The sequence below is a fragment of the Leguminivora glycinivorella genome, chromosome 20 (assembly GCF_023078275.1).
Source record: "Leguminivora glycinivorella isolate SPB_JAAS2020 chromosome 20, LegGlyc_1.1, whole genome shotgun sequence".
Classification (NCBI taxonomy): Eukaryota; Metazoa; Arthropoda; class Insecta; order Lepidoptera; family Tortricidae; genus Leguminivora; species Leguminivora glycinivorella.
This window is the reverse complement of record NC_062990.1, coordinates 2,173,091-2,197,989: the sequence shown is the minus strand read 5'-3', so window position 1 is coordinate 2,197,989 and position 24,899 is coordinate 2,173,091. Positions and strand designations below refer to the sequence as shown.

The window sequence follows — 24,899 nt, the reverse complement described above, 5'->3', positions numbered from 1 at the left end:
ACATTAAAAAAAAGTTGCTCCAGCACACAAAGATGCTCCAGAGATATGAAGGCATGTGGACTTGCTATAGACAAAAATCAGTTGTTGAGATCACTTTTTTGCCAAGAAAGGTGCGACCACGCCGCTTCTGAAAAAACGGCGACGGTACGGAATCGCAGTGACGCATCGTATCCGCACGACGTGGCCCATACGAAAGTAACTGCGTTTCCGTACCGTCTGCGTATTTTGAGCAGCGGTGTGGGGAGCATGCGGAAAAAACGATACGGATGCGATGCGTCACTGGTACGGTATCCTACCGTTGCCGTTTTTAAGCATCGGTGCGGTCGCACCTTTCTTGGCAAAAAAGTGATCTCAACAACTGATTTGTCTATAGCAAGTCTATGCCTTTATTTATGGATTTCATTGTCACAATTCTGTCAAACTCAGGTAGGTTACGAAATAAACAAACAAATTATCAGAAACCCAAGTGGGTAATGTATATTCTAACGTTATACGAAGTTGAGGGTTCAAAGAAATAAGATTGTTCGAGAAGATTACCGGATCGGGATGACCTCCGTTTTTCAACCGACCCTAGATTGCTGATAAGGAATAAATGAGCAGAAAAGAGGTGATTTTACATATATTATGTTTTTTCCTGATTTTGTAAGGTAGAAGTTTTATGTAGGCGGTTCGTAACAACTGCAAAATCATGAAATCCCTAGGTATATTGTTGATCAATAAAACATTAAAAAGCTTTGAAGCGCGATAGCTGGAGACCGAGGGTCGATTCCCGGCTTGGCCACCAGTGGGCTTGATCGTTTTTTTTTTCACTTTTTTTTAGTGTATGGTATCTATTTCAACTTATAACTCTTTGATTTGATTCAAATATTCAGATTTCCTTGCGATGTTTGTCCTTCACCGAAATGACGAAAATATTATATTCGAGTATTTACATAGAATTCGAAAAACTCATTAATAGGTGAGGTGCATTAGGTAATTCCGAAAGTCGTCTAATTAGGAAAGTCGCATAAAAATCACCGTTATTTCCATCATATCAAGATTCCCCTTTCGGAATTATCCAAGCATTTCTGTCATTCGGAATTACCCTAATACACCTTACAAGCTATTTGAAATTAATTTGAAAAAGATCAAAGAACCCAAAGTCTGACGCCAAATTGACTCGGACACAAAATCTAAGAAGAATTTTGAAGTATCTTTAACTCGTTCACTGCGGAGCCACATTTTGTGAACTCGCTCTCAGTGCGTTACAACCCATGAGAGTCCTGTATTGAACTTTCTCTCTGTGCGGTACAAGTCAATCACAGCCTGTAAGAAGGGTTTCATATTATACCTAAAATAGCTTTACCAGTAGGCCTAGCACATGATGGCCGCGGGAGTATGTCGCCGCGAGATAGATGCCACGTCTTCTTCTAACTGTATTAATGACATAAGGACGGGTAGTCTATCTCGCGGCGACATACTCCCGCGGCCATAATGTGCTAGGCCTACAGATACACATATATTAAATTTTATTGAAACAATGTTTAGTCTAATAACTAATCTACACTATACTGTCTTCGCCGAAGTTGATGACTGTTAGTTTAGATTTTAGAGACGAATTAATTAACAGGTCAAAATTGACTTGTACCGCACAGCCAGAACGGGCACAGGTAAAAATGTCGATGATTTAGTAGTGACGAGGAAAATAAACGAACTAATATATCGATCTAATTCTTACTTTCTTTACCTTTCATGTAACTTGATTTTTATATACAACAAAAACTTTGAACTTTGCACTTAATATTATTAAAAAAAGATTTTTAGAATTTTTTTTAAATATTGTGCAGCAAGCAATTTAAACTTTTTACAATATATTTTTACGTTTAATAATGTTTAGCAAAATTGTAAGCGTTTTGCGTATAAATTCGTTATATTGTGTTTAACGAATTTCATTTAAAACAATCGAAACACATTTTTTCACCGAAAAATAACGTGTGGTTGAAAATATGGTAACAACACTAATGCATTTTGCACTTTGCTCCAGTGCTATACAAGGTCGTGCGTAACTGGTCATATAGGCCCTGTTCCGCACTGAATAACAAAAGTTTAAGTCTGGTGCGAACAGGACATACGTGACCTGTTTATTAATTTATATGCTGTCAAATAGAGTGTAAAATTACAAATATAAACGTATACTTGACTATATACAAATAATAAAATATCACAACATTATGGAATTCGCACTAGGGTAAAGTTGCGCATTTCTGTCGCCGTACCAGGGGGAAGTCCAGAACAGGGTCAGAATGACCTGTTTCGCAGTGAACGTGTTAACCCTTAAATGCATAGTGACGTATATATGCATCATATATTTTCGACTCTATTGACAACATGTCAAAATTCAAATTTGAACAAATCATTGTCAAGGTCATGCATTTTAGGGTTTAGAGTACGCAAATCATTTTGTATATTTTTTATAAGCTCCTACGTAGAGAGAAAAGAACATGGTTTCCTTGTTGACATATAGTCATCATCCTCTTTGCGTTATCCCGGCATTTGCCACGGCTCGTGGGATGCTGAGGTCCGCTTTGACAACTAATTCCAAGACTTGGCGTAGGCACTAGTTTTTACGAAAGCGACTGCCATCTGACCTTCCAACCCGAAGGGTAAAGAGACCTTAGCCTTAATGGAAGGACCTTAAGACCCTATTGGAATTAGTCCGGATTCCTCACGATGTTTTCCTTCACCTTGTTGACGTAGAGTATCAAACATTAACCATTATTAGTTTTAACTAAATCTAGCTTTTCAATATTTCAGCAACATCCGTCAGCCAGTTCGCACAATGAACTTAAAGACGAGGTAAGACTAACCATAGAGCAAAGACATATGTAAATATCCTCCGTATAGACGGATAAAGTCTAAGAAAAAAACGTACCTCAAAGCCCTAGAGAAAAAGGTACGGTGGCCTAGATGGCGTTACACCTTTGGGGAACACTCGGCTAGATGGAGCTAATATTAATATTTGTCATTTTAACACATATCAAGCTAACAATATAGGCCAAATTGTCAAAACTGAAGTTCAAAAGTTTTAAGCTTGTGTCGAGAGATGGCAGTCTACGCACTGTGATTACACATTTTACTTTGACAGTAACTCTCTATAATACTCGATCCTCTTTGCCACAGAGGAATAAGTAAGGGAAGAGTTGTAACTCCATACATCAGTAAATGTGGGTTATTTGTATAGGCATAGTTAAGTGACATCTAGCGACAATCACGCGTCAATCACTCGTCAAATAGCGTGAATCCTCCTTGCGTTATCCCGGCACAGCTCATGGGAGCCTGGGGTCCGCTTGGACAACTAATGCCAAGATTTGGTGTAGGCACTAGTTTTTACGAAAGCGACTGCCATCTAACCTTCCAACCCGAAGGGTAAACTAGACCTTATTGGAATTAGTCCGGTTACCTCACGATGTGCCTTCACCGAAAAGCGACTGGCAAATATCAAATGACATTTCGCACATAAATTCGGAAAAACTCATTGGTACGAGCCGGGGTTCGAACCCGCGACCTCCGGAACGAAAGTCGCACGTACTTACCACTAGACTATCAGCGCTTCTCCTGGAAAGTACCACCATCATCATTATACTCTAAAACTTCTCGTGCTTCTAACTAATATTTTTCTCATTCAGAAATCCGTCAAATCCCTGGACGTCGAAAACGAGATACGTCAGTACATCGAACAAGAAGAGAGGGAGAGGAGAGACAGCCCTCCTTCCATCTCTCTCTATCCCGGGACAAGACCTGTTGTGTATGACTACACCAGGGAGCGGCAGAACCCTCATGCTGCCAAGTAATAGTTATTTGTTATACAAGGGGGCAAAGTTGTATTTTAACGCCGAGTGTGGAATTGAAAAACGAGCAAGTGAAAGGATTCTATAGTTGCGTTTATCACTACTTCCAGTAGTTCCACAGGTGGTAAATCATCTTTGTTACTAGATTCACCTACTTTTATCAATTTTAAAGCAGTTAATTTGACGTTATTCTTGTTATATTGGTGAACAATAAAGAATATTTGTATTTGTATTTGTATTTGTCAAGGTCAAATTACTTTACCCACTAATGGATAAAATGCGTTTTTACCCGCTGGTAATAAAGGACAAAACACGTGTTTCCGAGCTAGTAAGGGGAAAAAATTATTATTACTAGCCAGAGACGGCTGATAGTTAAATCCGACATATCGTAAAAATCGTTAGTTGAGCACTTCTTTTTTTTTTGCCACTTTTATGAAGTGTGATATTTTTGAAAAAAAATATGCTATTTCTACTCAGAATTACTAGCTTTTTCAATCCTAGTAGTTAAAAAAATTGTCCCATACGACTTTTTCTTATTTTGTTACCATTTTCCGTACATGTTGTATGGGGTAACAAAAGAGGAAAGTAACAAAAATGTATGGAAATTCTGGGACACTTTTTGTCTCCCAGTGAGATTGAAAGTACTCGTGATTCTGAGTACATTTGACCTAAAATTCAAACAATCAATTTTTTTTTATTGGCAAAAAAAAAAGAAATGCTCAGTTAACCACATCATCAAACATTTTACAACAGATTTAACGATCTGCCACATTTTAGAATCTGTCGGATTATTAATGATGGCCGTTATTTAGTTAAATCAGCCTGATTATTAAATTCACTGCTAATGATATTATCTAATCGATTTTTTTATTTACTACGTTGGTGGCAAACAAACATACGGTCCGCCTGATGGAAAGCGGTCACCGTAATCTACAGATCCTGCAACTCTCCAAAAAGCTGGTAGAGTCTCCTTAAAGTTAGCCTTCAGAGAGTTCAGAGACAACATACAATATAGAATTTTCGACGGGTACCACGGTGGTAGGGGTGGTGTAGCGTTCAGATGTCAGAAACGATAGCCGGAGACCCGGGTTCGATTCCGGGCTTCACCAGTGGGCTTTTCTTTGGCGTATAGTATCTCCTTCAATTTCTAATGCAATTGACAACATTTCATATTTTTGAGTACTACTTTTTATTGTTTGGTTTGAAAGAACTCAATACTAAAAGATACACGTATTTTTTTATTTTTCCAAAAACTGCTATTTTAATGAGAAATTCCCTTTTTATTACTGCTTCGAGCAGAAAGAGCGTAAGTTACAAACGTCAAGCTTCGTTCACAGCTTCGTGACGTCACATGTGTTGTTTCATACACCTAAGAAAACGACAAAATCATTCCTAAAAAAAAAAAGTTTTAACAGTCAGCTTAAACAGTCCGGTATGTCTGACTGCCAAGCACAGATTAATAATTAGTTACTGTCAAGTGTCACTGTCAACCACTAGTGAATGACTACGAATCATAGACTAAGCCATGATTTTTTTAATATCTTTGCTACGAACTGTGACAAGTTTCACTGTCAAACTCAAGTGACATCCCAACTGGAAGATTTTTTTGATATAGTGGCAGCTCTAAATCAGCTATTTGACGTCACTTCCCCTTTAAACTATTTTTAAGATTTTTTATACTAAAAATGCGGAAAAAAAAATAAAAAAATGATTTATGTGATCTACAAGCGTATATCTCGAAATGGTTTTCGATTTAGGGACATTGAAAATTTTGAAACGTTGTCAATATCATTTTTTTTTTCCAGTATGATAGAAGCTACAGCTCACCTAGTAAAAGGTTGCATGGGAGCTGGCATGCTGGGTATGCATGAAGCCTTCATGTATGGAGGCATTTGGACCTCTTTCGCTTGTACCATAGCCATGGGTATACTGGTGACTTATATCATGTTAGTAAGTAACATTTTCTGTATAATAGACTAAGGTTTGGTTGCACCAAAGTTCTTTTCATTCCAAAAACAAATCAAAGGTTTATTATTTTTTTCTACTCCCGAACTGTTATTCGACATTTACAGGGTCGTGTATAGATCTTTAAAACCCTACATAAAAGTATATTCCACAAAACCAGCGCCCGCCCGCTTCGCATGCGCGCAGTAACGAAAAAATTGAAAACGCATTGTTTGGCTCTGTAACCATGGGAACGCATTGTTATAACGATACTGCGCGCGTGCGTGGTAAGCCGGCGGGGGATGGCTATTGCGCTGGCAGTGCAAAATACAGGAACAGTGTGAATGTCATGAAAGTATTCTAGAAAACTATTCAAAACTAAGTGCATGGTCGTAGAAAAAGTATTGTATGCAACGGTGTTGAGTCAAAACATTTGGTATTTTTATAAGAACAGCATGCACTTACGTCCAGAACAGTGACATTTGGTACAATGGAACTGCTGATGAAGATCAGAACCCCTTAAATCTGAACGGCACACTTATAGTGACTTTGGTATTTTCATAAGTACAGCATGCACTTACGTCCAGAACAGTGACATTTATTGCAATGGAACTGCTGATGAAGATCAGAACGGAACTCCTTAAATCTGAACGGCACACTTATATCATAAGAATAGCATGCATTTAAGTTCAGAACAGTGACATTTATTTAGTTATGTTCGTTAAGAATATTGAGTTTTCAAGTCAAATTTTTTCAAGCTTCGGATTCTTATAATCGGTTTCATGATGAATTTAGGAAACTCCTCAAACCTTAACGGTATAGGTATATTCATTTGTGTTGCCATCAAATAATTAAAGCATTTAAAGCAGTTTTAAAAAATACCTACACATTTCTACATATTAATTAATCCAGCATTCGCAAGTAGCTTTCACCAGAACCCCAAAGGCGGCGGTTTTTTTTTCTTAAAAATTATATAAAATTATTAGCACTAAGTGTTCTTCTCACTAAAGTCACAGAATATATAATAGTACAAAGTTTAAATCATTCATTCATGATTTATTCCCAATAGATGCTCGTAGGGTCGGTCCACACAATATACGCCAGGATACGAGTATCCCGTCTTTCTTACCCGGACTTAGCCGAGGCTGCGTTGGCTACTGGCTCCTCCATGAGACTTAGGAAGTTTAGTAAAGCTTTCAGGTAACACAATACTCGTACAGTCAGCAGCAGAAGTTGCGTAGTGGGCAAGGTGTTAACAATGATCCACAGAGAACCTCCTATAGAGTGCCAATATTGTAAATTTTGTGCGCGCTACAAATCACCAGTGCATGGGGCCCGAGGAGCGGGAGGGGAATGTGTTTAGCGCGCTGCGATTGGTCGTTTCAAGGACGGCAGGCAGTCGCGCCAGATGAAAAGGGAGTCGCGTAAATATCCAGTGTAAGTTGACCTATTCCGGCTCTGAATAAATTATAAATATGACTTATTTGTGGAATGTAATACCGTCTGTTTTTAAATTTGATCTTCTTGTTACCTTTCCACACTACAGGTGGACATCTTTGAGGCATCAAAAACCCTTTTTCAATTTTTTATTGCGAAAAACACGAGCTGCTTTCGGGTCGGTTACTTGGTCGTTACTGATCGGGCACGGCGAGCGCCCGCGCTTATATAATGGCAAATACAAGTAAGGCTGGTGACCGCGAGTCGTCTTGTAATGGATGTCTATAGGGGTTGGTCTGTGCAATGATCCTAACACTCTCTTATCGTCTTAAAAATAAGATCGTGTCAAGTTCATTTTGAACACCTTGCCCGCTACGCAACTTCTGCTGCTGACTGTATTATCGCAATCCATGATCCTCCTTGCGTTATCCCGGCATTTGCCACGGCTCGATTCAGGTTGTCTGGTAGAGATCGCTCTTTAGCGATGAAACCGCCTGTTGTCTGCCTCTATTTATAATCATTTGTTTGGTCTCCACTGTATCTTTTGCTGAGGTGTGCCAATAAAGAGTATTATAATCTATCTATCTATCTCATAAGAGGCTGGGGTCCACTTTGACAACAGAACTAGTCCCAAGATTTGGCTTAGACATTCGTTTTATGCGACTGCTATCTGGCCTTCCAACCTGTAGGGTAACTTAATAGTAAGGCCTAATGGCCTTAGGGTGTTACACAATTAGCACTGCAAATTTTGAGAAATAAAAAACTGTGTATTTTCTTGAAAATCAGATTATTTTTATTAGATATGTATTCAAACATGATAATCACAAGTTAAAACTAGATGGTTTGTAGGTATTTAGGAAAATATATCAAATAATAAAAAAATGTGAACCACAGGAGTGACAGCTATTCCACAGAATGGATACAAAATTAGCATTGTTCATTTTAAGTACTGAAAACCTTATATTTTCTTTTAAATCACATGATTTTTTATTAACTACTCTTCAAACAAGAGTATCATAATTAAAAACTAGATAGTTTCTTGGTATTTAAGAAAATATAAAAAATAATAACAAAATATTGACCACAGGAGCGACAGCTATTCCACAGAATTGAGCTAAATCAGTTTTAGCACAAAAAGTACTCTTATATCTATTTTTATTTCAATAAGATTCTGAAATCTAATAGACGTGTATCAAAATAAACGAATAAAAAATCAATAATGATATGATTGTATGAAAAACAACTGTCTTTAGAAATTATTTCAGTTTGACCACTGCAGATTTCCTGTGGTCAAACTGAATTCGTTTAGTTTTATAACGTGAACGTGAATGATGATATTTATTGATTTAATATTCTGATATTTAATCAAAAAATATCTTCATCACTGTCGTCATCAATGTTCAATGTTGCAATGTTTTTTTTTATCTTTTTTGGGGCCAAATCAGAGTCATCGCAGAATGTATTACGAAAATAAGGTCTCTTCCTAGGTGTAAGAGGTTCAGGTATATGTGTTGGAGGCTCTGGTGTTGGGGGCGTTCTAGGTCCAGTGACAGTCGAAGCGTCAGGCGTTAGGGGACTAGGAGTTGGCCTAGGAGGATCTGAATTAGAAGAAGCTGGGCTAGGAGGATTTGAATTAGAAGACGCTGGCCTAGGAGGATCTGAATTAGAAGAAGCTGGCCTAGGAGGATATGAATGGCCAGAAGACACATGACCGGTAGAGTCAAAACTGTAACGGACAGGACTAGATGCAGCTGAATTCGAAAGATCTGGTACATAATTAAGTTGCTCAGAATGGGCTCTTGTTGATTGAGTTCTCAAACTTGTGACACTTGGCATAATGATCTGTCCTAGTTTATAATGCGGACATTCAACATAAGCTGGACAAGTTATACAACTTAATCTCCTAGCCTGAAGTAAATCTGGTTTTATTTTGCTCCACGCAATTTGATGTATCTGAAATGTTCCTCTGAAAGGTCGCAGTTTACAAGCTGCTGCTAATTGTTGAATTTCATCAACAAACTCGTCATCAATCCGAATAATATTTATATTTTTAATATTATGTTTCAGGCATTCAAAGAAACCGTCGATTCCTGTGATGTCCTTGCCATTTGCGACTGCATTATCACATACGCGTTTGATGCACCCACCAACGCCATCAGGTGCCCCCTTGCCATGGCCTGCCTCACTAAAGTGCCAAATAATAGTGTCAGCTTGAGAAATTTTACTTATATATTTGGCGATCATAAAGAACATAGTTTTATTTCTGTATTGGGTGGATGGTCCATCACTTAATATATGCAGGAAGGATAAGGCTGGCGTCAAGGATTTCATTTTCTCTATTACGGGCTTAAGATGAGCGCAGATGAGGACTGGGTCATGTCTCAAATTTTCAGACACAGTACAAAATGATGTTGCTTTTACTCGGTTCTCCGGAGGGTGAGAGTCGCTTGAATAATAAACACATGTGTGCAGGGAAAGTTGAGCTTTGGATCCGCCAAAATGTGCTGACTGAACTTCTTCCCCATATTTGCATCCGTAGTTTTCTGAGAAGTCGATATGAAGTAATCCTTCTGAGGGTGACATATTATGTTTTATGAAGCGAACAGCTTTAAACTGGTTGATAATATTGGCTAAATGTTGCATGAATTTGGGTAAATTCGATCGAAAAACTTGTATTAGCAATCGTTGGGTTGTTCTTACAGTTTCTTTTATTGTTTTCTTACACTGTTTTTCTTGACCCCTAGTAGTCACCGTAACATTTTTTGTAATCCATCTTTGGTAAATAATTGTGTCACTTAAATCAGTGCTATCAATATCAATATCCTTTGAGCGGCATTGTAAGCATTTTCGTTCTAAACAAGATACACTAAGAATTTTATTGCAGCAAAGTGATTTAGCAACATCAGTGGCTGATGAATAAGGCAATATTTTTGCTTTATGTAAAGCTTGTGCAATAAAATCATTATTCGCGTGAAGAGCACACAAACAAGTGTTTCTTGAAGCCGCTTTAGGTAAAACGACCCAAAATGGACGACATCGTCGAAAAGTTTCATATGATACGATTACTCCCGTTTTGTTGAGAAACGTCTTATGAAGGTTAAAGAGTGAATCATTCAAAAGTCGTATTTGCTTTTTCACTTGTCTTCGCGTAATGGTTTCCTTTTTCCCAGCTGTTAATCTACTATTTTCATCGTCAAGTAAGAATTCTGTAATTTGCTTTCGTATTGCCTCCCTTCGATTTTCAGTCTTATCATCTTTCTTCCTTTTTAGTCTTAATAAACGCATCCTATATTTAACCAATTTTTTCTCAAGACCATCCAATCTTTTTGACAGACGCATATTTTTAGCTTTTAATAGGCGTCTATTTCGTGCGCTGACCTTCCTTCCTACAGCTATTCGTGAAAACGATGTACTCGGACTGGATGAAGGTGTTTCTTCTCTTAATATTTCCTCCGTCCGTTTTGTTAATTTTGCCTTCTCACGCCTTATCTTAGATTTTTCCCGCCACACTTTTCGAATCTTCCTCTGTTCTCTTGGGGTAAAGTCCTTAATTGATTTCACTAGTCCTTCCTCTTTTTTTTTTTGGTATCTCTCCCTATCTTTCCTACGCCTGTCTTCAATAGCGGCTGTATCTAATTTCGCACGGCTTCTGCGCATACTCATTTTTTTTTGTTCACGCCTACGTTTTTTCTTCTCTTCTTCGCTCAACTGTACAGTTCTTCTGCTTCTTGGCATTCTAACTGAAAAAACAACAATATCTTCATGCCAATAAGCCCCAAACAAGCACCATTTTGCACGATTATTATCAAAATTAGCGTGAACGAAGAAGTTATAATAAAGTGATTTTTTATATTATTAATTATTAAAATGGACTTATGTTTGCACCACGAAAACATGATAACGAAAGCAATAACTCGAATCCACAAACATTCTCATTAAACTTCCACGCCATAATATATTAGAAATAAATATTTAGGTCATACACAGATATAGGTTTGTGTCTCTCCTGTGGACATATCTAAAGCAAAGGGCATAAAGTGTTTTAAGTACTAATTTTTCCGAATGGACTCATATTTAAATTGAACGGTGCCTTATTTTTTATGTCATTGTGAGATAAAAACGTCAGTTGTGATGCACACACCCTGTAAAGTATTGACCACAGGAAAGATAACTTCCGTTATTTTAAATTAAAAAACCGTTCTGTGGACATAGGTCTCTGGGGTGGACCAATTCCACGCGAGAGATCCGTGTCCACAGAAGTGACAAATTCAGCATACCACAGAAAAGATTTCCACAGAAGGGTTTTTTTAATACAAAAAATATCATTTGACGCATGTGTTTTGAGGTTAGAAGCCAAGCCGATTCGGTTATGCAAAATAGCCCTTCTGAGCTATTCTTAAGGCATATTTAATAAATATTGAAATATTTACTTACCGATATACACAAATCACAGAAAAGATGCACCGATATCTGACATTTGGACTAACTATTTATCAAAAAGGTCGGGAGCACAATTCTCGCACTGTAACTCACGACATTCAAAATGGCGACTGACAGCTTGAAAGTGTTGCCAGTATAATACTCCGTTGTTTATGGAAGTTTTTATTATTTTAGTGATTTTGGTTGGATTTTTAAGGTCCACAGAGTAGTCGTTCAACCGTATAACCCTACGTTTATTGCCTCTCATGTCAAGAGGATTACAAATTTTGGAGCAAATGAATCGGAAAATTCAATTTCGTTAATGAACATAATTATTACACAAACCACACTAATTTGTTACGCTATAAATTTTAAAACTGTGATACGTTGAACTTGTTATCCAAGAATCTGAACAGCCCACAGATGGGACTTTTACCACCAATTTGTTTTTTTTTTCAGGTATTAATTTTGTTTTGTTTTATATCTGAGTAATCAATATTGTACACTAGATACTGTACAATGCATAAAAAAATATAACAAGATCCAGTGCGCAATTCTTTTTTTTTTTTTGGTCCGAACATGCGTTTGGGTATGACCCTTATATTGGAATTAGTTAGGTTTCCTCACGATGTTTTCTTTCTCCGAAAAGCGACTGACGAATATCATATGATATTTCACACATAAGTTCTGAAATACTCATTGGTAGAGGTACATTGTGAAATAACATTGGTACAAGTGATAACAATTCTCGTTTTTTTTAATATGTTTTCAGATACTCAGTAGATGTGTGTTTATTCATAGAAATGTGCGGGACGTGTTGTATTTTTGAGCTGATCATTGCACGAACACTAAAACAGGTAAATAATATATAAGGTACTTTTAAACCACATACCACATTCTTCCTCAGTAAATTATGTTGAAGGGGTATAACCCTCAAAATGCCTATGAAAATCCATTTTAAATTGCATCTGTCGATAGACATGATTGTCAAGTTTGGCAATGCTTTCAGTAAAGTATATCCGATTGTAAACAGCTGTAGATATTTATCTCTTCTTCCTTAGTTCCTCGTGGCTGAGGATCTTGACTGAGGTCATTATTTTATGCACCAAAGTCACATCTAGGACAATGGCGATGGTATGAAAGAAGCGCGTTCCTGCGCACACAGTCTAAGCTCGTGTAGGTGGACGCGTACCATACTTGTATGAGTGAGATAAGACAGGTTGACTGGTCTCTTGACAGGCGGTGACTGAGAGGTAACGGGAGCAGGAGTGGCCATACTGTATTATAGTACTCTTTATTATGCTATGCCAAAGCTCCCCATTCAGCAGGTCTTTGGCATATAAGTATAGAGGTATGAATTATGATTGAGTTCCGTCAAAATTCTTCAAAAACTTTTATCTTTACAGGGTCTAGAAGGAGCCTTCCCAGAAATGAAAGACCAGGACCTCAGCATCCGGATATACATCTTGATAATAACGATACCGCTGATCCTTTTCTGTATGGTTAGACGATTGAAGTACCTGGCTCCTGTGGCGCTGGTGGCGAGCTTATTTGTCAGTAGGTATAAGGACTTTACATGGCTCACTGTGTTTTAAACTAAAAATATTGACGGATAAATGGTAAATTTCTGCTATAACTAGTCGAATCCAATGTCCAATAGGGTTACTACATCCATTAGATTAGGACGCCTTGTACCTCAATCTTAAGTTTCTTAACCCCTCGCGTGCTTAGACACTGATGCGTGCGTGGGAATTTTAATCTATTGTTTTAAATGTCAAATTCACTTTTTTAATGATAAAAATTTACAGGCCACATACGACAGGTTAACCGATGGGTAACCCTTATCTTATTATTGGCGATTTGATCCATATTTCAGGACAAATCAAATTTTCTGAAGGCTCTTTTTGTTAATTTTGGAAACGACCTTTATAGTAGGTACATATTTAAGCGTATAGGTATGTGCAAATGTTAGAAGTAAGTACATTAATTATTAAGGAAATTTCTGTTATTAAAACATTACACTGAACGTCACTTGCAATGATAATAAGGCAGCACAGAACTGTCTTTTGCCACTCAACTACTTGGTTTGCCAAAACTTACTTCATGAACTCCCGATCCCTACATAATTTAATCACTTTTCACATAAGTATTCAATCTCCTTAAGTAGGAGATAGGGCATAGCGAATGATATTCCGCTTTGTGTGGTAGGGCACAGCACAGCGGATATCGTCTCGCTCGAATCTAGAGCAGAGCCCAACTGGGGTAGTACCTCCGCCTTACAGAAGACCGCAGCCAAATAGCACTAGACCCTACTCATAGTGTTGTGTTCCTGCCGGTGAGTAAGGCTGCCAGAGCTCAACGAGGGTGCGGTGTGCTGATGACGGGAGGACTTACGGAACTAACTTATTCCGTCTATTGTCCTTTGAGTCTTCGGCAACCCGAACCCTCCTTAGAACTTGTACACTCCTTTTTGCTGTGTACTTAACACAGCAAAAGGGAATGTACAAGTTTCTAATGGGGTGGCAACGCGCATGTGACACTGTTTGAGTTGCAGGCGTCCATAGGTTACGGTGACCGCTTTACATCAGGCGGGCCGTATGCTTGTTTGCAACCGACGTAGTAAAAAAAATCTCCTTTTCCAGCTTTCATTGCCTGCGCAACAACTATCTACAGCCTCACATCCATCGAGGATCTCAACAAAAGACCAGCTTGGAAAGACTACCAAGGATTCTTCAGATTTCTTGGCACCTGCATATATAGTGTACAGGGAGTTACAATAACTTTACCGCTGGAAAATAATATGAGGAGTCCGCATCACTTCTCTACTGTATCACAATTTGGTACGTATAATAATTATCAACATGATCATCATCATTTAGCCGTTACGGCCCAGCCACGACATTGGTCTAAGCGCGACCGCGGTGAGCGGCAGCCATACGTGTGAATGAAAAGTCCCATCGCTGTGTCTCGCTCCAATGTATGATCGCCGCTCACCGCTGTCGCGCTTAGACCAATGTCGTGGCTGAGCCGTTAATCGCCCTCCCTTCTGGGCTAGTCTCATCCAGAAGTGCCCCGACTGCCCCGCAATTTTTCGAATGTCGTCCACCCAACGAGCCAATGGATGCCAGGCGCTTCTTACATCCGATAGCGGCCACCATTCTGTCAAGATGTGAGATGTTGATACGACGATCATCGGTGATAAGTAGTCGTTTCAGCGAACAGTCCCATAGCAAAGTCTGGACCAACATCTTGAGAAAGGTGGTGATCTTGCGCGGATAGATTTATTTAGCCATTTTAATATTTTCTTATGATTTGCTCTATAATCGAAATAAGAATTGTCTAGTATAGGTCAACCAAATCTTTGCACTAAAAAATGGCACCGAATTTGAAAAATGTAGGGCTTTTATAAATCTTCTAACCTTTCTGAAACCTTGACGTTGGTGGAATCATTAACGAGCCATAACACTTAAAAATTGACTGAAATTTAAATAAATAAATATTTGGGACACTTTACACAGATTAACTTAGCCCCAATCTAAGCAAATCTTGTACTATTTTTTTTTTTTTATACTACGTCGGTGGCAAACAAGTATACGGCCCGCCTGATGTAAAGCGGTCATCGTAACCTATGGAGGCCTGCAACTCAAACAGTGTCACTATGGGTGCTAGGCGACGATATACATACTTAAATATATAAATACATACTTATATACATAGAAAACAAAACATCCATGACTCAGGAACAAATATCTGTGCTCATCACACAAATAGATGCCCTTACCGGGATTCGAACCCAGGACCGCGGCTCAGCAGGCAAGATCACTACCGACTGAGCCAGACTGGTCGTCAAATTGTAGGGGTAAGTCAATTCCCATCGAAAATTAGCGCTTTTTTAGTGCCAAGATTTGGTTCACCGTCTTTAAGTTACAACATTTTCAACCTTTCAGAGTCCATGACAGTAAATGTAATAGACTACTTTCCTCCTAGTCAAATCAGCTTCTTTTTAAGAACTGTCAAAACGATTTTGAACGACTTGCTAATATGGAATTAATATGAAATCGAATTGAGTGACGTCACGGTCAACTGATTTACTTTATATATTTATATCTGATTTATAAAATATAAATTGGAGTTTAAATAACTTCTGTGACTGTTTTTCTTATAATTATTTGATGCTTTATTTCGTGCATGGTATCAAATATTTTATTTTAAGTACAGTCAAGTTGCCTATATACATTGTGTATTAAATGCGGAAAAAAAACTCGAGTTATTAAAGCAAACTTCAAACAGCCTCTCGTTCGTAATCCTTCAGCCGCTCGTGATATGCACAATGTTTTTCATCACACTCGCGAAGTAATAACCAAATTTTAAACTCAATGTATTGAAATACCTACGCTGACATTTCAAACATTCGTCCGCCATCTTGTCATTTTTGACAGGCCGTGGAAGGCCCCACCCGGGTATTCACTTTACCGCCCTACGTTTAAGCTGAGTTTAGACGAGCAAGTTATTGCTGCAAGTTTTGAGACAGAAGTATATGCAAGAAAGAGATGCAGATACTCGCCACTCACTCTTACCTATAGTTACATCTCAAAACTAAACTTGCAGCAATAACTTGCTGGTCTAAACTCAGCTTTACGTGTCAGGATGCAGGCATGTAATAACACCGTTTACGAGCGAGTGTGATAAAAAAATATGAATGTAATATGTTCCAGGAATGTCATTAGTGGTGACGATGGTCGCTGCCATCGGTTTGCTCGGCTATTGGGGTTACGGAGAAGATTGCGAAACCCCCATCACCATACATCTACCGCTTTTTCTGTAAGAACATATATTAAATATAAGAAGATAATATTACCATCCCATACATTATAACCTAACCACAAAATTAAAATTTTGAAGAACCCCGCCCGACCGCGACATAGTAGTCCGATTTTTATGAAACATGGCCAAGAACACTCCCGACTAACTCAGCTTTCAGACAAAAAAAAATCTAAATCAGTTCACCTGTTCGGGAGCTACGATTCCAGACAAACACACAGACAGACAGTCAAACAGACAGACAGACAAACAGACAGACAGACAGACAGACAGACAGACACGTTTTTGCGTCGGGGGTTAAAAATGCACCACCCCGACCGCCGAGGTACCCGACACCCGTCGAAATTTCTCTAGCGTATGTTATCTCTGAAGGCTACTTTGACCAACTAACTCAAAGGGCAAGCAATTCCTTTTTCTGCTAAGCAGGTAATAATTTCCCATATTTTGTATTCAGGTCAACAGTTGTTCTGCAGTTCATCCTTGTTGTAATGATGGCGTCAATCTTTACCCTGAACTGCTGGTTGTGTTTTAGAATAATCTGGTATTACATCGGGAAGAGGCACAGAAGGTAAATCCTGGAATTATTATGTTACTACCCCCCTTATTCATAAACGTCATCAAGCCGATTAAGTTCGTTTGTCCCTTTTTGACGTATTGGTGTGATAGAAAGGGACAAATTAACTTTATCGGCTTGATAACTTTAGTAAACGCTTATGAATAAGAGGATAAGTATTTTGTGGTGATTCCAATCATAAATGGAATAGAAGAAGTGAAGCTTTTGTTTCTGTCTCAAAATGACGTCATCATCCTCCTTGCGTTATCACGGCATTCGCCACGGCTCATGCGAGCCTGGGGTCTGCTTTGATAACTAATACCAAGATTTGGCCTACTAGTTATTACGAAAGCGACTGCTATCTGACCTTTGGGATTAGTATACGGTTTCCTCACGATCTTTTCCTTCACCGAGCTTTCTTTCAAGCGCCTGGTAAAATATCAAATGACATTTCGCACGTTGCAAATTTTCGCAGTTATTGCAGCAATAATTTCTTTATTTGAAGTTCCGAAGAACTCATTGGTATGAGCCACATGAGCCGGGATTCGAACCCCCAACCTCTGAATTGAAAGTCGCACGTTCTTAACCGGTTGGCCACCAGCGCTTGATCTCAAGATGACGTATAGAAACGAAATCGAGAGTTCTTTTCCTAAAATTAAATTTAGACTAGGTACATTAAATTTTGGCTCGTTGGGTGGACGACATTCGAAAAACTGCGGGGCACTTCTGGATGAGATTAGGACCGGGATAAGTGGCGTACACGAAGGGAGGATTAATGGCTGAAATTATGATGATGATAAATTTTCTTATTTTTATTCGACATTTTTCCGTCATTCTGCCATATTTTTCAGGAAACGTGAAATCTGGGAGCGGTTCTACAAAGCCATCAATGTGATTCTCATTTCATGTGTATCGGTGGCGTGTCCTGATATTAATCTCATGATGAGTTTTGTAAGTCTAATTTAATAGTTATTTTTGAGTTTAATACATACGTACATATAATATACGACATGTGTTGCCATTGCTGGCTTACGAAAAACGTTGTTGCCCCACCTGAAACTGCTTGAATAGTCTGTTAGCGACTTGAAGACCGATGATGATGTTGCCATTGCACAAAGAACTGGAAAATTCAGCACGGCTGGTTTCCACCCTCATCACTTGGTAGATATTCCAACAATTCGCACGAAGTGCTTTGCTTCTTTTCCTATGCGCACTGCCAAGGTGTGGACTCTCACCTAGCAACCTTCTAATCTAGGGTGAACAGGCACCTTCTGGTCGAGCTCACTCCATCGTATGCCACGTCTTTGCCTGTGGTTTGTCTGTGGCCTCTGTAAGTAAGCCCATATGTACCTATAGTAGAAAAAGTTGTTTCGTAAAAATGCAATTTTTGGCACATGATGCTTTTATCGCCACTGTACTTTTTTTTCAACAGTCATCTACTCCGAGACGGTTTTAAAAAGCCCTTTCTCGATGGAAATACGACATTTCATTACAGAGTTCCTATGGCCACCTTCAGACCTTTCTGCTCCATCATCAGATCAGCGCCATGGCGCCATGATACCATAATGTTGCTTTGTCACGTGATTTGTTTATGTGCGCAAAATTTCAGCTCAATCGGAAACCGGGAAGTAGGTCAAATTTTACTTGCAAGATTTGATTACAGACAACGGGACAGTTGAAAGTAAATTAAAGCTTGTAAAAGTGAATGATATATTATATATTTTCGCCTTTACTTATTTTTCTGATTTATTTCAGCTTGGCGCAGTGATCTGCAGTTGGGTGTGCTTCATTTTTCCCGCCATCATCGACGGTTTGGTCACATACAGGGACTATCGAAGCGTATCCTTCCTCAACCCGCCTACAAGTTGCCAAATGACGTTCGTATCGTTCTTTTATTCATAACTAGCTTAGCTTTTTCCCGCTCGCGTTATATTCGAAAATTGCGGAATGCCCCATACAAATTTCCACCCCCCCATTTTGGGGAAGTAGGGGGTCAGAGAGAGACAAAAATTAGCCTTTGTCACTCTCCATCCCTTCAACTATATCCACTTAAAAAATCACGTCAATACATCGCTCCGTTTTGCCGTGAAATAAGGATAAACAAACAGACACACACTTTCCCATTTATAATATCATATAAGTAATAATTATGGATCTAAAACTTATAGTAAGGTCCAAATCTCGACTGGGGGGCAAATGTAACTGGTCCATTTTTTCGTTACGATTTATTAAGTTTTGAAGGAGGAAACAGTCGAGAGCGGAACCTCGATGTTAAAGGTTTTTTCGCTATATATTTTAACTGAGTTGTTCTGGATGGATAATTTTCTTTTCTATAAATCTAGTTAATAACACTAGTATATTTAACTAAAATTCCCAACTTGAATAGATTTTTTTAGAATTTATTGCTCTCATGTTGGTGTACAAATCTTACACTAGGTACAATGGTTACATAGCAACATGATACCCTACAGGGTATAGCGATGAATGTGGGGCTCCTTGCCATTTCAGCATGTTCGCTCCTGTAGCGTCTCAAGACTCTCAAGACAGGTGATTATTTCCACTTTTCAATCGTTTAACTTATTTGTTTATTGTTTCTTTATTCAGGTGGAGCTCGTTTAGAAACATCTGCATCATGATTTTTGGTGGAGTTGTATGCTTAGGAGCAATCGTCTCGTACATATTGTCTTAATCGTGTCGTATACGTTAATATTCGTAATAAATGTGCTTAATTAATAATTTATATTGTTTATTACTCCTTTAAATAGACAAGAGAGAACATACATTAGTTCTGTTATAATTATAAGGTAGCCATAGGCCCCGTAGCCGAATGGCATTTCTGCGACGGGAAACGCCACCGAAACGCCGCAGAAATGTAGTCTGGCTCTGTCGCGGCAATACGCAAGAGCGATAGATAGTCTAGATAGATAGCTACGAATTAGGTCCATGGCTGCGAAAGACATATTATCGTGAGCGTTTGGCCATTCGGCTACGCACAGGTAAAATCTAAAAACATCTCGACACGACAAGTTGCTTTGCAACTAGTTTAAATAATGTGTTTCGGCCAAATTGTAATGAATAATATTATAGGTATAAATATATACCTACACTAAAATATTGCCCGGAATCAAAGGTTCAACTGAACACTTTGGTAATGACAGGTATTAAAGGGACCAAGAATACTTTGTCCAAATATCTACCAAATTCAATAGACTTCAAGAACTACTTTACCTACGAACATCATACGAACGCTCTTCTAGGGAATGTAGGGATGTGCAATAAATTAAACACGACCAGCGACAATTAAATTCCTTTAAGAGTTAATTTGTGTGATTCTTTAGGGACACACGTGAGATACGACATTTTTTCAAAGTAGTGACGATATCTTTCTTTGATCCCATTTCCTAAATCTAACTTTTTGAAAACTTTCCCCAACATTCAATTTGTAGTTCGCGCCTTTAAGTGTAAAAGCGCCATCTATTTGTTCCTGCCAGAACGATTTGAATATTTACTTCACGTTAAGAAATAATCAGCGTTTAAAACGTTGGCCCAAATAGCTGACTGCTACCAAGTCTACCAACCTAACCAACTAAACGTCAAAATCACGAGTCCATGAATGTCAACTGTCAAGTCAAGTGATTAGATAAAGAGGTAAACAATACAAAATCTCTGAATTTTGGACTTGATATTGTTTAAATTCAGCTTGGGAACTTAAAATTATATGTTTTCTAAAGTTTTATGAAGAGGGTGTAGTGAAATTGTACGTCAAATAACGAGTTTCAGCGGTGAAAACATGACATAGATTTGTTTGAAGAAGTTAGTAAAAATATATGCAAAAATCTGAAATGTTGCACATAAACGACCTACCTTTAGAATCCTTCCTTGAAATACTGTCTAAAGCAGATGGTTTTACGATTGGAGTATGCCGAAGAGTGAGTAAAAATTGGAAAGAAATAATCGATGGCACAGAATTGCTTTGGCAAGATTGTTGCAAGAAAGAATACAAACACTCCTCTGTTATTGCGAGAAGAAAGTCTGGGAAAGATACCAGCTGGTATAACATCTACAAGAACCTAAAAACATGGTCGAACATCTCAAAAATTCAGAGTAAAACGAGAGAATTTTATAATTTTTCTCTACACGATAAATGTCACGCATTGGAGATAGACAATGGAATATTACCCTTAAAAGACGCCAGAGGGGTTGTTCTTTACGATATGAATACAATGAAAAACATACCTGTAGTGGTACCGGAGAAAAACTGCTTAAAAGTTGCACATAACGATTGCGCGTCTGCCATTCTGATCAAGTCAGGATTATTGTTACAAAGAACCGTTACTAATCCAAACTTCATGTCTGAAGCATTTTTCAAAGCTGATAACTTCGTTCTAGCTGAGAATGCGATGTATTTCTTTAACAACCGAGACATTTATAAATGTGATTTAGGACATGAGAATCTGTCTTCAAAATTGATTCTACATTGCGACTATGATATAAAAGTAATGCAGTACAACAGTAATGTTTTATACATCTTTACTGATTGCGGAAACATAGTAACCATTGTGAACGAACAGCTAGATTCTGTGAAACCGATAGCCGTTCCACCAGAATGGCTTAAGCAAGTGAAACACATAACGGCTATCAATGATAAAAATTATGTATGTTACTCGCGGATTCTATTCAAAATAGAAACAGATACATACAAGCATTTGTACATTGAATTTCCTCCGATAACTGCATTATTCTTTTACGGGGATATAGTTTTGATCGGGACAAAGAACAGTGAGATATTACTGTACCGTCTTTCAAGTCAAAAGTACAAGGTTACGCCCATTTTTGAGAGACTTGGAGCACTACCTGATGGAAAATATGCCGTACAATTAGATGTTTGCGAGAGGAAATCTGGGCCAGTCATTGTTGCTGCTACGTTTTTTGAGATATTTGTCTTTGAATATGACTTCTTTCCTAATGTAAGTATGCCTAAAACATTCATTGATATTATTTAATTCTTAGTTGTGCATTATGCTCAAGCATAATTTTGTACTTAAATATAAATTCTATAATTTTTTGTATCAAAAGAATCAAATATAAACTTTTGATTAACCCCCTTATTCATAAACATTCACTAAAGTTATCAAGCTGGTAAAGTTTGTTTGTCCCTTTCTATCATGCCAATACGTTGGAAACAGACAAACGAACTTTAGCGGCTCGCTTTAGCGTACAGGCAGTTCAATCTAAAATGTAGCACTCATATGCTTTAACAACAAGACTTTAAGAAACTTACAAATAAACTCAAAGTATTGGCAACATTCAAATTTCTTGTGTTTCATATTCGAGGAGTGTCTTTTCAAAAGGACTTATTCCTATAAGTCAACAGAGGCACAGAATAAATAATAGTACAAGTACAGAAGGCTCATTCTTTTGATGTTAACAAAATGCCGCCATCCTAAATTCTTAGCTACATTAACAAACGGATTGCACGCGAGCAGCCGACATTAAATTTTATTGCGCCGCGCGAAGGTCGTCACCACTGAATGGGTCGCGAACTCGCGGCCGCCGACATGTACTTATAGCGCGGCTATAGAATCGCGGAGTGATCCGCCCCTGACAGAGGTTATTTTTATCTATGTCTTCCTAGAGAAATAAACCTTAATAAGTCGGACTTTTGAAAAGACACTCCTCATTTTCATAATAATATTTCAGGACAATGTGGACCGTATGAAGAAAACTTTCACGACCAACAAGCTGTGCATTTACAAGAGACTTCTCCGGCTGAAGGACAGACTGCAATGCCAATCCTTTATTTAAAAGAAGCCTGTAAATATCTCAAGGCAATGTCCTCGTGCGGCAAACGGCAATTTGACGTCTTCATTACGGCCCAGCCACGACATTGGTCTAAGCGCGACAGCGGTAAGCGGCAGCCATACGTGCGAATGAAAAGTCCCATCACTGTGTCTCGCTCCAATGTATGGCCGCCTCTCACCGCTGTCGCGCTTAGACCAATGTCGTGGCTGAGCCGTAGGGCTTATTTAGACGGTACGTGAACTCGCATACGAGTTTTATTACATTGCGGTATTTGATGGCTGTGCAAAATTGTATGTAACCTCAACAGCCCGCGATGTACCTAAAATCGCAGGCGAGTTCGCATGCCGTCGAAATCAGACCTAGGCACTGGTCCCACCATAACTAACCTAACCACAAAATTAAAATTTTGAAAACCCCAGACCACGACATAGTAGACCGATTTTCATGAAACATGGATAAGAACACTGCCGACTAACTCAGCTTTCAGACAAAAAAAAACTAAATCGAAATCGGTTCATCCGTTCGGGAGCTACGATGCCACAGACAGACACACACAGACAGACAGACAAACAGACAGACAGACAGACACGTCAAACTTACGTCGTTTTTGCCTCGGGGGTTAAAAAGAGACGCGATCTTTCGCTCGTTCTCTCTTTTTAACCCCCGATGCAAAAACGACGTAAGTTTGACGTGTCTGTCTGTGTGTGTGTATGTCTGTGGCATCGTAGCTCCCGAACGGATGAACCGATTTAGATTTAGTTTTTTTTTGTCTGAAAGCTGAGTTAATCGGGAGTGTTCTTAGTCATGTTTCATGAAAATCGATCTACTTTGTCGCGGTACCCCGTTTTTCAAAATTTTATATTTAGACGGGACTAGCTTTTGGTGGGACCATTGCCTTAGTCTAGCAACTTTTGCGGAACTTAGAAAAAATAGTAATAGGAGGGGAAAGTGCAAATTTGAAAGCCCTAGATTATGATTCAAAAGTATTATTATGATTAAATTATTTATTTGGTTATTAACTTATTTAGATAACTTAATTAAATTTTTAGGTATATGTTTAAAGAGACCCCGTGTGGTGACAGGTTAAGAATTTCACCACCCCCTTTCTTCCCGTGGGTGTCGTAGAAGTCGACTTGGGATATGGGTTAATTGTGGCGTAGGCGAGAGGCTGGCAACCTGTCACTGCAATGTCACAATTTGGATTTCTTTCAACCCCTTTTTGCCAAGAATGGCGCTAAGACTTACTCGTAGTAGTTCACCTGCTCTGCCTACCATAGGATACTGGCGTGATTATATGCATGTATGTATGTATGTATGTTTAAAGAGAGAGTATTGTAAAATAGCAGATTAGTTAAACATATGTTTATTTAAGTATTATGTTGCTGATAATCAGAGATCGGACGGATTTGCGACATTCTTAGTGACTTACGTCATTTTAATGACTTTTAGTATGAGATGACGCACAAAAATCCGATCTCTGCTGATAATACATATAAACAATATTTTGTGTTTGTGGCCACAACTAAAGGAGTATACTTTTTGGTGGCATTTAGATGGGTAAAAATAATGCTGAGATTGTAAGTCAACATATTTTTCTTTATCAAAATAATCATACCACATTATTATGACTACACTCTCTATTGTTAGAAATGTGATTGTTTTGTTATTAAATTATGAGTTAGTTATAACAGAGATTATGGATTTAGTAGATATATCCACCCCATACAAAAAAATGCGACCGCCTAAAAGCACGGCAAATGTAGATGGCGTTACTACAAATTTCTTGTTGCCTTGAGATCACTGTTAGATGGCGTTAAGTGTCACTTTTGAGACATAAATCTTTAAAAGAATATAATGAATTTTAGGACTCGTAACGCCATGCATGTACCAGATTGAAAGTTAGTTAATATTTCGCCACCCTTACTATCGCTTAAATAGCTCAGTTATAGTAGCGTAAGACGATGGACGCGGCCCTGACGTATATATGTGGTTTGTGGTTATAAGGACAAAACTGAAATAAATTTTACAGAAACTTACTTTTTCTGTTTATATTTAGGTTCCCGTATGGTGATGAGTTAAGTATTTCACCATCCCCT

At 38.4% G+C, this 24,899-nt stretch overlaps 2 protein-coding genes across 2 annotated transcripts; both read left to right on the top strand.

Annotated features, from left to right (window-relative positions):
• The first annotated feature begins 490 nt into the window (after nt 1-490).
• On the top strand, nt 491-19,736 carry LOC125236900 (proton-coupled amino acid transporter-like protein pathetic). Its single transcript, XM_048143818.1, has 13 exons — nt 491-607; nt 2,794-2,835; nt 3,666-3,826; nt 5,633-5,777; nt 6,841-6,971; nt 12,400-12,484; nt 13,034-13,184; nt 14,270-14,467; nt 16,343-16,448; nt 16,903-17,016; nt 17,853-17,952; nt 18,757-18,878; nt 19,606-19,736. Exons 1-13 carry the CDS (start codon nt 593-595, stop codon nt 19,688-19,690), a joined length of 1,455 nt encoding a protein of 484 aa, XP_047999775.1. The 5' UTR covers nt 491-592; the 3' UTR covers nt 19,691-19,736.
• Nucleotides 19,737-20,642: 906 nt separating this feature from the next.
• On the top strand, nt 20,643-22,919 carry LOC125237065. Its single transcript, XM_048144008.1, has 2 exons — nt 20,643-21,968; nt 22,702-22,919. The coding sequence occupies exons 1-2, from the start codon at nt 20,829-20,831 to the stop codon at nt 22,804-22,806; spliced, it is 1,245 nt and encodes a 414-aa protein (XP_047999965.1). The 5' UTR covers nt 20,643-20,828; the 3' UTR covers nt 22,807-22,919.
• The last annotated feature ends 1,980 nt before the right edge of the window (nt 22,920-24,899 follow it).

What these genes read in the sequence shown, in the direction of transcription:
- LOC125237065 (XM_048144008.1), top strand. Translation starts at nt 20,829, where the DNA reads ATGCAAAAATCTGAAATGTTGCACATAAACGACCTACCTTTAGAATCC. An exon ending in AATATGACTTCTTTCCTAAT is followed by an intron (nt 21,969 to 22,701) that starts GTAAGTATGCCT and finishes ATAATATTTCAG; the next exon opens with GACAATGTGGACCGTATGAA.
- LOC125236900 (XM_048143818.1), top strand. An exon ending in GGTGGCGAGCTTATTTGTCA is followed by an intron (nt 13,185 to 14,269) that starts GTAGGTATAAGG and finishes CTCCTTTTCCAG; the next exon opens with CTTTCATTGCCTGCGCAACA. An exon ending in TTAATCTCATGATGAGTTTT is followed by an intron (nt 17,953 to 18,756) that starts GTAAGTCTAATT and finishes GATTTATTTCAG; the next exon opens with CTTGGCGCAGTGATCTGCAG.